Raw genomic sequence first — 17,500 nt, 5'->3', positions numbered from 1 at the left:
GAACGGAGCTTTTCCCCCGTGATGGGCGTGGCCTATTTCATGCAGTGTCTCTATAATGGTTGATAATAGTCATTGAAATTACAGCCTGTAAATTGTAAAGTGTTGTTCTTTTACAGTCACCGCATTATCTATGGGTTTGGGAGGCAAATGAGATGATCTCACTCAATCTCCTCGATTCCAACGATTCTCGATTCCAGAATCTAGAATCGATTCTCAATTATGTAGTTTTATATTGCAATAACACACAAAGGTAAATATAAGACAAAAAATGACAAATGTATTAATGCTGAACTTCAAATTCAACTTCTGTATTACAGTCAGGGCCTAAATTCATTTTGCAAACTAGGGGGGAATTCCCCCCTTATGTTCTTCAGATAAGATGGATTTATAGGCTGGGGGGGATCTGTAGACTTTGAGAAGGATTTATAGATTTTGGGGGGATTACATTAACCAGAGTTCTTAAGTGCAAGAGGTGGTGGCACCGTGGCAGTACAGTACACAAATGACATGAACATTTGGACACTTATTCAGCCGGTATCTTGCATGTTGCGTTCAGGTGCACTGTAAAAAAGTTTTTTTATTTTTTTATTTTTTATTTTTACGATTTTAAGAATCGATTCTTGGGAGTTTGGAATCGATCCAGGAATCGTGGCATTAGGAATCGCGATCCTTTCAGAATCCATTTTTTGGAGCACCCCTAGTTTGTATCCAGTGGTCCACTGTGTGTTTCACTCCTCTGAGTCTCAGAGAGGGAGACTGTTGTTTGGAAGATGATTCATAGTGAACGCAGGAATGTTGGAGAACCTTCGTTTGACCCATCTTTACAACATGTCTTCTGATCTGACTCAGGTGCTTCTAACAGGAAACATATTTGTGTGTGTGTGTGTGTGTGTGTGTGTGTGTGTGTGTGTGTGTGTGTGTGTGTGTGTGTGTGTGTGTGTGTGTGTGTGTGTGTGTGTGTGTGTGTGTGCACATGCACATGCACAGGGGATCAGAAGGCTTTTGGGAATGTAGGCCATGCTAACCATAAATGGGGTTAGATGCTCGTAAAGCCGTCCTCGTTTGTTGTGCGGTATTTCTATTGAATGAAAAAAGGGGCAGGGCTTATGTTGTATCTTGTTCAAATGCCACAAAATCTTTTCCCTGCTTGACATAATGAAGCTGAACTGAACTGAACTGAACTGAACTGAACTGAACTGAAGACTCCTAAAACACAATTGTTTGTTAGACACCAAGTGAGATCCTTTTGTGATTTTGGCAACATTTTCCTCTAAAAATGTCCAGTCCTAAATACCATCAGACTTGCTTGTAACTCTGTGAAGCTTTATGAAACCTTTATTGCCCCTCAGGGAATTTGTTATGCACAGGGAGAGCCCAAAAAGAACACAGGCACACATAAAGCACAACATATAAAAATAAAAATATACAAGCATAAAATACATACATCATAAAAAAGCATAAAATTGCATGATCAATAAGGCACAAGGTGCAAGGTGCAAATTCAAAGTGCTAAGAAATCAAGCTATGAGCTAAAGCTTGTTAAGCAGCTGAATGCTGCGTGGGACGAAGGATGTAATGCCTCGTTTAGTTTTCATCCTGGGCATACAGTACCTTCGCCCTGAAGGTAAGAGTGCATACTCAGACCATAGGGGGTGCAGTGGATCACCTATGATCTTTTCCGCCAATTTCCTGGTGTTCTGATCTGACATGTTGGTAATATTGCACATTGGTACCCCGGTTATCTTACCTCCTAGTTTAGCGACCCTGTCTAATTGATTCTTGTTCTGCACACTTAGTGTTCCTCCCCATCACTGAATACAGAAAGTCAGAACACTCTGGATGCAGGTCTTATAGAACAGTATCTGCAAGGTTCTGTCCACTTTAAAACTTCTACGTTTCCTTAGGAAGTAGAGACGTTGTTGGGCCTTTGCAGACCTGGCATTGGTGTTGGCATTCCATGTGAGTTTACTATCAATAATAGTGCCCAGGTATTTGTACTCCTGTACTATTTCAATTGGTAAATTATTTATACACACGGGGGACAGAGAAACCGGGTTTCGTCTAAAATCAAAGACCATTTCTTTGGTCTTTTTTGTGTTTAAAATCAGTGAGTTATCTGAGCACCAGTTATAGAAGTGGTCAATCACAGCTCTATAACTGTTCTCGTCGTCATTCAAAAGGCTGATCAGAGCTACATCATCTGCTAATTTAATCATTGTACAATAGTCCTGATGACTAATTAAGTCGTTAATGTACAGTATGAACAATAGCTTGCCGACGGTCTTCCAGCTCTTCAGTCAGCTGTCACTGTCTATTTGTGGGACATTTTTGTCATTTTCGCTGCATTTTCTTCCTCTAAACTTTCTGGCTGAGCATTTGTGCCTTTCCTTATGTGTGACATTACATATATTTTGTATTCAGCAATCTGGTTTCTAACATGGCCTCCTCTCCTCTCCTCTCCTCTCCTCTCCTCTCCTCTCCTCTCCTCTCCTCTCCTCTCCTCTCCTCTCCTCTCCTCTCCTCTCCTCCCCTCTCGTCTCCTCTCCTCCTCTCCTCTCCTCTCCTCTCCTCTCCTCTCAGCCTGTCCACCTGGAACCTACAAGCCAGAGGGAACCCCAGGAGGCCTCAGCACCTGCCTGCAGTGCCCTGACCTGCAGCACACCTCTCAGCCCGGCAGCACCTCCCTCCATGACTGTGTCTGCAAGACGGGCTACAAGGCGATAGGCATGACCTGTCAAGGTAAGAGGAATTTGTAAACATTATCACACAAGATGATGATATACAGTACAACAGTACGACCTCCAGTGAGATATCGATTATATACAACAGTTGTGCAACGCTATTCATCATCAAGTCATAATAGTATTTTTGAAGTAATTTGGGATGATTTTTTTGTGTGTGTTCATTGTCTGCGCCAACAAAAACAGTTTCCTCAGGATTGTACTACCAAGTGTTGCCGAGCAATAGGTAAACTGTTTCCCCGACTGCAAGCTAGCTATAGCTACTTTTAGGTTAGCTTACTTTCCTCCCAATCTTCCGCCTCGGCTGATCATTCATAATTGGCGGTGGCGGTGGCGGTAGCATGTATCGATAACAAGAAATGTGATAGGAAACAGCTTTGGCGAATTTGTAACCAAACTCCATTCAAAAACATGCCGTTTTAACAGACATTAACATTAACATTAACATTCCTGGCATTGTGCCAAAAATGAGGCAGTCAAAATAGTGGTCGCACCGTCGTCAATCATTGTGGGTGATTTATTTTACAAGTGGCATTCAAGTCATATCTGACTAGTTTTAAATGTATTTCTCCCCACAAAAGTTAGGCTAGGCCTGGCCTATATGTCTCGATATAGGCTATCAGTCAGTCAGCTCCTATCCTCTCCGCAGTGTGGACGCACAGTCACACAACACTGAGCAGAACTCTGTTCATTCCTCTCTTTCCATTTCCTACTCTGAATGTTCCTGTCTCTCGTCCCCCTCGTGCAGATTGGAGAGGCGACGTTTGACAACCTGTAATTTTCTGCTTTTACGCACTTTTCCTCTCTGTCAGGAACATTAACTTTCCAATCTGTCCCACAGCTAGCCATGTGTGTGTTATCTTTTTTGGGACTGTCATCATCTACATTACATCATTTATGTTCAGAAATTGTGGGATTACAGTAGTTTCTGAATATTTCTTCTTCTGTCCTTTTCTCTCCTCTCCTCTCCTCTCCTCCCCTCTCCTCTCCTCTCCTCTCCTCTCCTCTCCTCTCATCTCCTCTCCTCTCCTCTCCTCTCCTCTCCCCTCTCCTCTCCTCTCCTCTCCTCTCCTCTCCTCTCCTCTCCTCTCCTCTCCCCTCCCCTCCCCTAATCTCCTCTCCTCTCCTCTCCTCTCCTCTCCTCTCCTCTCCTCTCCTCTCCTCCTCCAGTGGTTCACTGTCCAGGGCTGTATCCTCCAGAGGATGGCTTCTTCATCCAGAACGTGTGCAACAACCAGTTTGACGCAGCCTGCGGGGTGAGGTGCGAGGCTGGCTTTGACCTCCAGGGCACCAGCATCAGGCTCTGCCAGGCGGATGGCACCTGGTCAGGCACACCGGCCAGCTGCAGAGGTGAGGAGGCTTAGGAATTCACACTAGAAGGGTTAGATTCCCAACAAAACCATGGCTTTTCTTTCTTATTTCCAATTTCTACATCTTCATTTCTATCTTATCAACAGCTTAGTTGTATAAGCGAGGGAAAAAGATTGGATCGGATTGGTATCGGTATCGGCAAATACTCAGGATTGTGGATATGAAAAGTGGCCATCCCTAGTTTTGAAGTGTTTCATTTTGTAAAAGATCTGAGGTGTTCTGCTACGTGTGTGTGTGTGTGTGTGTGTGTGTGTGTGTGTGTGTGTGTGTGTGTGCGCGTGCGTGTGTGTCTGTGTGTCTGTGTGTGTGTGTGTGCGTGTGTGCGTGTGTGCGTGTGTGTGTGTGTCTGTGTGTGTGTGTGTGCGTGTGTGCATGTGTGCGTGTGCGTGTGTGCATGTGTGCGTGTGCGTGTGTGTGTGCTGTTTTGACAAAATGAGCCCTGTAAAACACATCGGTAGGGAAACAAGAAAGCCAGCAAATCCGATTGGCTGTTGAAGCCGATGGCCGCCGCACGTTGCCCCGCCTCTTTAGGAAATGAAGGGAATTCCGGTGACTGGTTGCTGGTGTTGCTCACAGCGTGAACACTCATCAAACGCCGTGCGACGACGACTCCAGAGCCATGACGGACCGTCTACCAACTCTGTTCGTTAGCACGGACGCCATGTGGACTTTCAGCGCGTTATTGTATCTGATTCTCATATCACAGTCTTAACACATTGATATTAGCATTGCATAGCTATCTTGCAATACAATCCGCCTAATTAGACTGAGTGATTACAGACACACACACGCCCGTCTGATAGATCTCAGCAGGTTCCTCTCACACCACATGTCTTAGAGAATTCCTCATTAAAACACTCTGAGCAGCTCCCTCTGATGTTCCTGAGCCTTCATAAACATTTATGTAGCACCAAATACACAATCATTACACACACACACACACACATACACACATACACCAAATACACAATCATTACACACATACACACACACACACATACACACATACACGAAATACACAATTATTACACACACACACACACACACATACACACATACACCAAATACACAATCATTACACACACACACACATACACACATACACCAAATACACAATCATTACACACATACACGAAATACACAATCATTACACACATACACACATACACACACACGAAATACACAATCATTACACACATACACACATACACGAAATACACAATCATTACACACATACACACATACACACGAAATACACAATCATTACACACATACACACATACACACATACACCAAATACACAATCATTACACACACATACACACATACAGACATACACGAAATACACAATCATTACACACATACACGAAATACACAATCATTACACACATACACACATACACCAAATACACAATCAGGATGAAGGCTTTGTGTTGTATTGAGTTGCTAAGAGTCTTGTAAAAGCCCAGGCGAGCGGTGGGGAGAGAGTGCTGCGCGCCGCGCACTGCAGTGTAACGGCTTTTCCTTAAGCGCGTATTGAGATCATGTGTGTTTAGACTGAATTAGGAGCGGACGTTTACTGAGAGACTACTGCTTACTGCCAGGACACATGGTGGAGATTTAGAGGGAGGCAGGGAGGGAGGGAGGGAGGCAGAGGTCAGGGAAGAGAGAGAGAGAGAGAGAGAGAGAGAGAGAGAGAGAGAGAGAACTGACAGGAATGAGGGGAGGAAAGGAAGGAGGGAGGGAAGGTTAGAAGGGAGGATGAAAGGGAGGTCAAGAAAGTTAGAAAGAGTTTAAAGGATGTCAGTAAAGAAAGATAGGAAGGAAGTGGCGTCCAGGTAGCGTAGCGGTAGATTCCCTGCCTACCAACACAAGGGTTGCAGGTTCGTGCCCCCGTGTTACCTCCTCCGGCGTGGTTGGGCGTCCATACAGGCACGATTGGCTGGTGTCTGCGAGTGTGAAGCCGGGTTGAGGGTATGTGTCCTGGTCGCTGCTGCACTAGCGCCTCCTCTGGTCGGTCGGGGGGGGGGGGCACCTGTTCAGGGCAGAATGGAACTGGTGGCAATAGCGTGATCCTGCCACGTGCTACGTCCTGCCGGTGAAGCCCCCCGCTGTCAGGTGAAAAGAAGCGGCTGGCAACTGCGCATGTGTCGGAGGAAGCATGGCGCTAGTCTACGGCTCTCCCCAGATCAGCAGAGGGTGGAGCAGCGAGTTCCATTTGAGAGGGGAAGGCAGGTAAGGAAGTATGAAAGAAAACGAGGAAGGAAGGAAAGGAAGGAGGGAAGTTTGGTAGGTTGAAAGGAGGAAAGAAAGAAAGAGAGAGAGAGAAAGTGTGAGAGGTAAAGAGATGAGTGAAGAAATGGTCGTTTTAAGAGGAGAGGAGAAAGCCATGACTCACAGAAATACTGAGACAGTGAATATTTAAGGGTGTGGAGAAGATTTACAGCATGTGGCTAGCACTACATATTTCCTGCATGCGTGTGTGTGTGTGTGTGTGTGTGTGTGTGCGGGTGTGTGTGTGTGTGGTGTGTATGTACATATGTGCACTTGTGTGTATATATATATAAGTGTTGGAGTAAGTCTACTCTGTGCTGCTACATGGGACCTCCCAGCTAGTTGAGCCCTGAGGGCGGGTGTCTCCTCTGTCTGTCTCTGGGTGGTGAGATGAGGAATAACACTCTGCTAGACCTCACAGCATAACTCACAACAGACACACGTTCTGAAAGGGTGTCGACGCTTTGGGCTAAATGAAATGATAGTTATATAGTTATGACCCAAGTTATAGTTCAAGATGATGATATACTGTAGTACCTTCTCACATTTGATTTATGACTCATAGTATACAGTACATGTACCTGTTGTTGTGTGTTTCAACCCATTGATTCCTGACGCAGCGTTTGTGTGCCTATCCCTTTAAGACCGCGAACCGCGTTAACGCGGTTCGCGGTCTTAAAGGGATACACACACAAATGAGGGATATACACGCAAATGCTGCGTCAGGTATCAATAGGTTAATCAGAAACACCTCGAACCTGCTGGGTTCAAGATTGTTTGCAAGTCATTCTTAGTGTTTTAATTGGCTTGTTGCTACATAAGTGGGATTTGCTGCATCGAGATAATTCCGAGAGTTTCAGGTTAGTTGAAGTGTTTTTAGTTGAGTCGTAGATGTTTTCTGTGATTGTCAAAACGTTGTGCCACATGCGTCATTCGTTCGATGTACTGTAGCAAATCCCACTCGTCTGGCCTCTGAAGTTGGCTAAAACCACTCGTCTGGCCTCTGAAGTTGGCTAAAACCACTCGTCTGGCCTCTGAAGTCCTCTGAAGTTGGCTTAAACCACTCGTCTGGCCTCTGAAGTTGGCTGAAACCACTCGTCTGGCCTCTAAAGTTGGCTTAAACCACTCGTCTGGCCTCTGAAGTTGGCTAAAACCACTCGTCTGGCCTCTGAAGTTGGCTTAAACCACTCGTCTGGCCTCTGAAGTCCTCTGAAGTTGGCTTAAACCACTCGTCTGGCCTCTGAAGTTGGCTAAAACCACTCGTCTGGCCTCTGAAGTTGGCTTAAACCACTCGTCTGGCCTCTGAAGTCCTCTGAAGTTGGCTTAAACCACTCGTCTGGCCTCTGAAGTTGGCTTAAACCACTCGTCTGGCCTCTGAAGTTGGCTAAAACCACTCGTCTGTCGTCTGGCCTCTGAAGTTGGCTAAAACCACTCGTCTGGCCTCTGAAGTCCTCTGCAGTTGGCTTAAACCACTCGTCTGGCCTCTGAAGTTGGCTTAAACCACTCGTCTGGCCTCTGAAGTTGGCTAAAACCACTCGTCTGGCCTCTGAAGTTGGCTAAAACCACTCGTCTGGCCTCTGAAGTTGGCTTAAACCACTCGTCTGGCCTCTGAAGTCCTCTGAAGTTGGCTTAAACCACTCGTCTGGCCTCTGAAGTTGGCTTAAACCACTCGTCTGGCCTCTAAAGTTGCAAATACCTGTGTGTTGTTGTTGGATTGGTTTTGTCTTCCTTTTTGTATCATCGCTCAGATTTTTCATATCCTTGCTCCTCTTTTTCATTTAAAGGCTTCCCTTCTCTGAAATAAATGTTTTTGAGCTTGTGTGTGTTGTCTGTCTTCTGTCCTGACTGTCAGGAAGTGTTTTGTCCCGTGTCTGACTCCTCTTCTGACCCCCACAGTGCGCTCCTGCCCGGCCCTGTCCCGGCCCCAGCACGGCTTCCTGAGGTGCAGCGATGGCGGCGCCTCCTACAGGGCCGAGTGTGAGGTGGGCTGTGAGCAGGGCTACCGGCTGGAGGGAGACGCCACACTCACCTGCCAGGCCAACTCCCAGTGGAGTGGACCCCAACCTCGGTGTGTGGGTAAGCCTCCATGACCAACCACCATCCTGAAAGACCACATGTGTTTCTAATCATTACCTTACAACAAATAGCATTTTTAAGCAAATCATTGTGAAATCTTCTTGGTATGCTGTCAAGTAAACAATGAGATCATAATCTGGGGTGATTGGTAGCCTCTATCACTCCAGTGGTATTGTTAGGGTTAGTGTTTCTATCTCACTCCAGTGGTATTGTTAGAGTTAGTGTTTCTATCTCACTCCAGTGGTATTGTTAGGGTTAGTGTTTCTATCTCACTCCAGTGGTATTGGTAGGGTTAGTGTTTCTATCTCACTCCGGTGGTATTGTTAGGGTTAGTGTTTCTATCTCACTCCAGTGGTATTGTTAGGGTTAGTGTTTCTATCTCACTCCAGTGGTATTGTTAGGGTTAGTGTTTCTATCTCACTCCAGTGGTATTGTTAGGGTTAGTGTTTCTATCTCACTCCGGTGGTATTGTTAGGGTTAGTGTTTCTATCTCACTCCAGTGGTATTGTTAGGGTTAGTGTCTCTATCTCACTCCAGTGGTATTGTTAGGGTTAGTGTGTCTATCTCACTCCAGTGGTATTGTTAGGGTTAGTGTTTCTATCTCACTCCAGTGGTATTGTTAGGGTTAGTGTTTCTATCTCACTCCAGTGGTATTGTTAGGGTTAGTGTTTCTATCTCACTCCAGTGGTATTGTTAGGGTTAGTGTTTCTATCTCACTCCAGTGGTATTGTTAGGGTTAGTGTTTCTATCTCACTCCAGTGGTATTGTTAGGGTTAGTGTGTCTATCTCACTCCAGTGGTATTGTTAGGGTTAGTGTCTCTATCTCACTCCAGTGGTATTGTTAGGGTTAGTGTGTCTATCTCACTCCAGTGGTATTGTTAGGGTTAGTGTTTCTATCTCACTCCAGTGGTATTGTTAGGGTTAGTGTTTCTATCTCACTCCAGTGGTATTGTTAGGGTTAGTGTTTCTATCTCACTCCAGTGGTATTGTTAGGGTTAGTGTTTCTATCTCACTCCAGTGGTATTGTTAGGGTTAGTGTTTCTATCTCACTCCAGTGGTATTGTTAGGGTTAGTGTTTCTATCTCACTCCAGTGGTATTGTTAGGGTTAGTGTTTCTATCTCACTCCAGTGGTATTGTTAGGGTTAGTGTTTCTATCTCACTCCAGTGGTATTGTTAGGGTTAGTGTTTCTATCTCACTCCAGTGGTATTGTTAGGGTTAGTGTTTCTATCTCACTCCGGTGGTATTGTTAGGGTTAGTGTTTCTATCTCACTCCAGTGGTATTGTTAGGGTTAGTGTTTCTATCTCACTCCAGTGGTATTGTTAGGGTTAGTGTTTCTATCTCACTCCAGTGGTATTGTTAGGGTTAGTGTTTCTATCTCACTCCGGTGGTATTGTTAGGGTTAGTGTTTCTATCTCACTCCAGTGGTATTGTTAGGGTTAGTGTGTCTATCTCACTCCAGTGGTATTGTTAGGGTTAGTGTTTCTATCTCACTCCAGTGGTATTGTTAGGGTTAGTGTTTCTATCTCACTCCAGTGGTATTGTTAGGGTTAGTGTTTCTATCTCACTCCAGTGGTATTGTTAGGGTTAGTGTTTCTATCTCACTCCGGTGGTATTGTTAGGGTTAGTGTTTCTATCTCACTCCAGTGGTATTGTTAGGGTTAGTGTCTCTATCTCACTCCAGTGGTATTGTTAGAGTTAGTGTTTCTATCTCACTCCAGTGGTATTGTTAGGGTTAGTGTTTCTATCTCACTCCAGTGGTATTGTTAGGGTTAGTGTTTCTATCTCACTCCAGTGGTATTGTTAGAGTTAGTGTTTCTATCTCACTCCAGTGGTATTGTTAGGGTTAGTGTTTCTATCTCACTCCAGTGGTATTGTTAGGGTTAGTGTTTCTATCTCACTCCGGTGGTATTGTTAGGGTTAGTGTTTCTATCTCACTCCAGTGGTATTGTTAGGGTTAGTGTTTCTATCTCACTCCAGTGGTATTGTTAGGGTTAGTGTTTCTATCTCACTCCAGTGGTATTGTTAGGGTTAGTGTTTCTATCTCACTCCAGTGGTATTGTTAGGGTTAGTGTTTCTATCTCACTCCAGTGGTATTGTTAGGGTTAGTGTTTCTATCTCACTCCAGTGGTATTGTTAGAGTTAGTGTTTCTATCTCACTCCAGTGGTATTGTTAGGGTTAGTGTTTCTATCTCACTCCAGTGGTATTGTTAGGGTTAGTGTTTCTATCTCACTCCAGTGGTATTGTTAGGGTTAGTGTTTCTATCTCACTCCAGTGGTATTGTTAGGGTTAGTGTTTCTATCTCACTCCAGTGGTATTGTTAGAGTTAGTGTTTCTATCTCACTCCAGTGGTATTGTTAGAGTTAGTGTTTCTATCTCACTCCAGTGGTATTGTTAGGGTTAGTGTTTCTATCTCACTCCAGTGGTATTGTTAGGGTTAGTGTTTCTATCTCACTCCAGTGGTATTGTTAGAGTTAGTGTTTCTATCTCACTCCAGTGGTATTGTTAGGGTTAGTGTTTCTATCTCACTCCAGTGGTATTGTTAGAGTTAGTGTTTCTATCTCACTCCGGTGGTATTGTTAGGGTTAGTGTTTCTATCTCACTCCAGTGGTATTGTTAGGGTTAGTGTTTCTATCTCACTCCAGTGGTATTGTTAGGGTTAGTGTTTCTATCTCACTCCGGTGGTATTGTTAGGGTTAGTGTTTCTATCTCACTCCAGTGGTATTGTTAGGGTTAGTGTGTCTATCTCACTCCAGTGGTATTGTTAGGGTTAGTGTTTCTATCTCACTCCAGTGGTATTGTTAGGGTTAGTGTTTCTATCTCACTCCAGTGGTATTGTTAGGGTTAGTGTTTCTATCTCACTCCAGTGGTATTGTTAGGGTTAGTGTTTCTATCTCACTCCGGTGGTATTGTTAGGGTTAGTGTTTCTATCTCACTCCAGTGGTATTGTTAGGGTTAGTGTCTCTATCTCACTCCAGTGGTATTGTTAGAGTTAGTGTTTCTATCTCACTCCAGTGGTATTGTTAGGGTTAGTGTTTCTATCTCACTCCAGTGGTATTGTTAGGGTTAGTGTTTCTATCTCACTCCAGTGGTATTGTTAGAGTTAGTGTTTCTATCTCACTCCAGTGGTATTGTTAGGGTTAGTGTTTCTATCTCACTCCAGTGGTATTGTTAGGGTTAGTGTTTCTATCTCACTCCGGTGGTATTGTTAGGGTTAGTGTTTCTATCTCACTCCAGTGGTATTGTTAGGGTTAGTGTTTCTATCTCACTCCAGTGGTATTGTTAGGGTTAGTGTTTCTATCTCACTCCAGTGGTATTGTTAGGGTTAGTGTTTCTATCTCACTCCAGTGGTATTGTTAGGGTTAGTGTTTCTATCTCACTCCAGTGGTATTGTTAGGGTTAGTGTTTCTATCTCACTCCAGTGGTATTGTTAGGGTTAGTGTTTCTATCTCACTCCAGTGGTATTGTTAGGGTTAGTGTTTCTATCTCACTCCAGTGGTATTGTTAGAGTTAGTGTTTCTATCTCACTCCAGTGGTATTGTTAGAGTTAGTGTTTCTATCTCACTCCAGTGGTATTGTTAGGGTTAGTGTTTCTATCTCACTCCAGTGGTATTGTTAGGGTTAGTGTTTCTATCTCACTCCAGTGGTATTGTTAGAGTTAGTGTTTCTATCTCACTCCAGTGGTATTGTTAGGGTTAGTGTTTCTATCTCACTCCAGTGGTATTGTTAGAGTTAGTGTTTCTATCTCACTCCGGTGGTATTGTTAGGGTTAGTGTTTCTATCTCACTCCAGTGGTATTGTTAGGGTTAGTGTTTCTATCTCACTCCAGTGGTATTGTTAGGGTTAGTGTTTCTATCTCACTCCGGTGGTATTGTTAGGGTTAGTGTTTCTATCTCACTCCAGTGGTATTGTTAGGGTTAGTGTGTCTATCTCACTCCAGTGGTATTGTTAGGGTTAGTGTTTCTATCTCACTCCAGTGGTATTGTTAGGGTTAGTGTTTCTATCTCACTCCAGTGGTATTGTTAGGGTTAGTGTTTCTATCTCACTCCAGTGGTATTGTTAGGGTTAGTGTTTCTATCTCACTCCGGTGGTATTGTTAGGGTTAGTGTTTCTATCTCACTCCAGTGGTATTGTTAGGGTTAGTGTCTCTATCTCACTCCAGTGGTATTGTTAGAGTTAGTGTTTCTATCTCACTCCAGTGGTATTGTTAGGGTTAGTGTTTCTATCTCACTCCAGTGGTATTGTTAGGGTTAGTGTTTCTATCTCACTCCAGTGGTATTGTTAGAGTTAGTGTTTCTATCTCACTCCAGTGGTATTGTTAGGGTTAGTGTTTCTATCTCACTCCAGTGGTATTGTTAGGGTTAGTGTTTCTATCTCACTCCGGTGGTATTGTTAGGGTTAGTGTTTCTATCTCACTCCAGTGGTATTGTTATGGTTAGTGTTTCTATCTCACTCCAGTGGTATTGTTAGGGTTAGTGTTTCTATCTCACTCCAGTGGTATTGTTAGGGTTAGTGTTTCTATCTCACTCCAGTGGTATTGTTAGGGTTAGTGTTTCTATCTCACTCCAGTGGTATTGTTAGGGTTAGTGTTTCTATCTCACTCCAGTGGTATTGTTAGAGTTAGTGTTTCTATCTCACTCCAGTGGTATTGTTAGGGTTAGTGTTTCTATCTCACTCCAGTGGTATTGTTAGGGTTAGTGTTTCTATCTCACTCCAGTGGTATTGTTAGGGTTAGTGTTTCTATCTCACTCCAGTGGTATTGTTAGGGTTAGTGTTTCTATCTCACTCCAGTGGTATTGTTAGAGTTAGTGTTTCTATCTCACTCCAGTGGTATTGTTAGAGTTAGTGTTTCTATCTCACTCCAGTGGTATTGTTAGGGTTAGTGTTTCTATCTCACTCCAGTGGTATTGTTAGGGTTAGTGTTTCTATCTCACTCCAGTGGTATTGTTAGAGTTAGTGTTTCTATCTCACTCCAGTGGTATTGTTAGGGTTAGTGTTTCTATCTCACTCCAGTGGTATTGTTAGAGTTAGTGTTTCTATCTCACTCCGGTGGTATTGTTAGGGTTAGTGTTTCTATCTCACTCCAGTGGTATTGTTAGGGTTAGTGTTTCTATCTCACTCCAGTGGTATTGTTAGGGTTAGTGTTTCTATCTCACTCCAGTGGTATTGTTAGAGTTAGTGTTTCTATTTCACTCCAGTGGTATTGTTAGGGTTAGTGTTTCTATCTCACTCCAGTGGTATTGTTAGGGTTAGTGTTTCTATCTCACTCCAGTGGTATTGTTAGGGTTAGTGTTTCTATCTCACTCCAGTGGTATTGTTAGGGTTAGTGTTTCTATCTCACTCCAGTGGTATTGTTAGGGTTAGTGTTTCTATCTCACTCCAGTGGTATTGTTAGGGTTAGTGTTTCTATCTCACTCCAGTGGTATTGTTAGGGTTAGTGTTTCTATCTCACTCCAGTGGTATTGTTAGGGTTAGTGTTTCTATCTCACTCCAGTGGTATTGTTAGGGTTAGTGTTTCTATCTCACTCCAGTGGTATTGTTAGGGTTAGTGTTTCTATCTCACTCCAGTGGTATTGTTAGGGTTAGTGTTTCTATCTCACTCCAGTGGTATTGTTAGGGTTAGTGTGTCTATCTCACTCCAGTGGTATTGTTAGGGTTAGTGTTTCTATCTCACTCCAGTGGTATTGTTAGGGTTAGTGTGTCTATCTCACTCCAGTGGTATTGTTAGGGTTAGTGTTTCTATCTCACTCCAGTGGTATTGTTAGGGTTAGTGTTTCTATCTCACTCCAGTGGTATTGTTAGGGTTAGTGTGTCTATCTCACTCCAGTGGTATTGTTAGGGTTAGTGTTTCTATCTCACTCCAGTGGTATTGTTAGGGTTAGTGTTTCTATCTCACTCCAGTGGTATTGTTAGGGTTAGTGTTTCTATCTCACTCCAGTGGTATTGTTAGGGTTAGTGTGTCTATCTCACTCCAGTGGTATTGTTAGGGTTAGTGTTTCTATCTCACTCCAGTGGTATTGTTAGGGTTAGTGTGTCTATCTCACTCCAGTGGTATTGTTAGGGTTAGTGTTTCTATCTCACTCCAGTGGTATTGTTAGGGTTAGTGTGTCTATCTCACTCCAGTGGTATTGTTAGGGTTAGTGTTTCTATCTCACTCCAGTGGTATTGTTAGGGTTAGTGTTTCTATCTCACTCCAGTGGTATTGTTAGGGTTAGTGTTTCTATCTCACTCCAGTGGTATTGTTAGGGTTAGTGTGTCTATCTCACTCCAGTGGTATTGTTAGGGTTAGTGTTTCTATCTCACTCCAGTGGTATTGTTAGGGTTAGTGTGTCTATCTCACTCCAGTGGTATTGTTAGGGTTAGTGTTTCTATCTCACTCCAGTGGTATTGTTAGGGTTAGTGTTTCTATCTCACTCCAGTGGTATTGTTAGGGTTAGTGTGTCTATCTCACTCCAGTGGTATTGTTAGGGTTAGTGTTTCTATCTCACTCCAGTGGTATTGTTAGGGTTAGTGTGTCTATCTCACTCCAGTGGTATTGTTAGGGTTAGTGTTTCTATCTCACTCCAGTGGTATTGTTAGGGTTAGTGTTTCTATCTCACTCCAGTGGTATTGTTAGGGTTAGTGTTTCTATCTCACTCCAGTGGTATTGTTAGGGTTAGTGTTTCTATCTCACTCCAGTGGTATTGTTAGGGTTAGTGTTTCTATCTCACTCCAGTGGTATTGTTAGGGTTAGTGTTTCTATCTCACTCCAGTGGTATTGTTAGGGTTAGTGTTTCTATCTCACTCCAGTGGTATTGTTAGGGTTAGTGTGTCTATCTCACTCCAGTGGTATTGTTAGGGTTAGTGTTTCTATCTCACTCCAGTGGTATTGTTAGGGTTAGTGTTTCTATCTCACTCCAGTGGTATTGTTAGGGTTAGTGTTTCTATCTCACTCCAGTGGTATTGTTAGGGTTAGTGTTTCTATCTCACTCCAGTGGTATTGTTAGAGTTAGTGTGTCTATCTCACTCCAGTGGTATTGTTAGGGTTAGTGTTTCTATCTCACTCCAGTGGTATTGTTAGGGTTAGTGTTTCTATCTCACTCCAGTGGTATTGTTAGGGTTAGTGTTTCTATCTCACTCCAGTGGTATTGTTAGGGTTAGTGTTTCTATCTCACTCCAGTGGTATTGTTAGGGTTAGTGTTTCTATCTCACTCCAGTGGTATTGTTAGGATTAGTGTTTCTATCTCACTCCAGTGGTATTGTTAGGGTTAGTGTTTCTACAGTATCTCCCTCCAGGGGTATTGTTAGGGTTAGTGTTTCTATCTCACTCCAGTGGTATTGTTAGGGTTAGTGTTTCTACAGTATCTCCCTCCAGGGGTATTGTTAGGGTTAGTGTTTCTATCTCACTCCAGTGGTATTGTTAGGGTCTGAAAATCTGTCTGACTGTCTGACAGTCCGTCTGACAGTCTGTCAGTCTGTCTGTCAGCAGGATTTCGGAAAAACGACTGGACCAATTTTCATGAAACTCCGTGGAAGAGTTTAGCATGGGCCAAGAAAGCAGCCATTAAATTTAGGAGCGGATCCGATCCGACTCAGGAAATGTGCATCACAGCAGCAGACTGAACTATTGGCCTCAGTGGAGGTCTGTGCTCTCCAAGTGCCCTTCTACTTTCCCCTTTTCTTTACGGAAGACCATCAACATGTTGGAAGTGATTTCCCCTTTTCTTTACGGAAGACCATCAACATGTTGGAAGTGATTTCCCTTTTCTTTACGGAAGACCATCAACATGTTGGAAGTGATTTTCCATCGGCTTTTCACTCCGTGCCCTGAAAGTACAGCGTCCTGTTTGTGCTTTGACCATAAATCAAGCAGAATAGCTGTGACATCCGAGCAGCTCCAGGCCAGTAGAGGGCAGTAGAGGGAGTGGCGGTGAGTCTTCTTAGTGGCACTCTTCTTGTTTGCTTAATTATACTCAACATGAATAAAGTAATGATTTATTATTGTTCCCAATAGAGGATCGACACATAATTTTGACAACCAAAAACATGCCATCTTGATCTTGTGCTGTGCAGCAGTCACTGTTTCAAAATGGATGGATCGATATCCCATTTTGGACTTGACGTTTCCAATAGCTTTTTGTATGCTATTCACCTTATGTAGCCACGCCCATTTGACCCGGTTGTGTGGTCGTGTGACGACTTCCGGCAAAAAGAAATAAAAAGAAAATGGCCGGCTGCTCCAATATCATCTTATCTCTGAATTAACTAATAATTTAGCCAATTGTGTGTAACATACAATATAAAAGCAAACGGCAATGTCTAAGAATGCAACGCCATGTAACTGGCTTGTTAATTCTCGCATTCCAGGGAATTACGTTAACGTCTGCGGGTCTTATAGACGTAAGTGGCTCGCGCTGCGCTCGGAGGAGAGAAAACTATCTGAAGCTTTCTTTGTTGGAGTCCAGGTATGTTTTACAAGAAAGTGCTCGTCATTGTCGACGATAACGTTATCTGACCTGGCTAACAGTGGATACTCTGCTTGCTTGCTGTGTACCGAGCTCAAAGTAGTAGGCTAAGTTCTTTGTTTTACCCCCTGCACTGTCCGCTACAAAAACAACTCTCTTCTTCTGACGTTCTTTTGTATTTGGCGCCGTGGCCGGCGGAAGTGTTAACACGACCCGGAAGAATTTGGCCCCTCCCCCGCGTCTGAACATAAGGTGAATAAGACTTTGAGAAATGGAGAAAGAACGTCATCATAAGCATCTGTTAGGAGACACGAGTCCAGTCTCATCCTTCTGCTGGTGTCCTCTCAGAGAACATGTCCTGTATGTTCTGCTGGTGTCCTCTCAGAGAACATGTCCTGTATGTTCTGCTGGTGTCCTCTCAGAGAACATGTCCTGTATGTTCTGCTGGTGTCCTCTCAGAGAACATGTCCTGTATGTTCTGCTGGTGTCCTCTCAGAGAACATGTCCTGTATGTTCTGCTGGTGTCCTCTCAGAGAACATGTCCTGTATGCATCATGCTGGTGTCCTCTCAGAGAACATGTCCTGTATGCATC

General features: G+C 43.7%; 1 protein-coding gene across 1 annotated transcript in view; it reads left to right on the top strand.

Annotated features, from left to right (window-relative positions):
* svep1 (sushi, von Willebrand factor type A, EGF and pentraxin domain containing 1) overlaps positions 1-17,500 on the top strand; it is a gene marked incomplete at its 5' end in the record, with an annotated part of 271,175 nt that overhangs the window by 145,211 nt on the left and 108,464 nt on the right. Inside the window, 3 exons of the mRNA XM_083640220.1 lie at positions 2,581-2,739; positions 3,912-4,091; positions 8,283-8,462. Of these exons, the coding sequence (XP_083496346.1) occupies positions 2,581-2,739; positions 3,912-4,091; positions 8,283-8,462 (519 nt within the window). The remainder of the gene's footprint in view (positions 1-2,580; positions 2,740-3,911; positions 4,092-8,282; positions 8,463-17,500) is intronic.

This window comes from Poromitra crassiceps (assembly GCF_964638095.1).
Source record: "Poromitra crassiceps genome assembly, chromosome: 7".
Lineage (NCBI taxonomy): Eukaryota > Metazoa > Chordata > Actinopteri > Beryciformes > Melamphaidae > Poromitra > Poromitra crassiceps.
The sequence above is the reverse complement of the archived record's forward strand: the minus strand, read 5'-3'. Positions and strand labels throughout refer to the sequence as shown.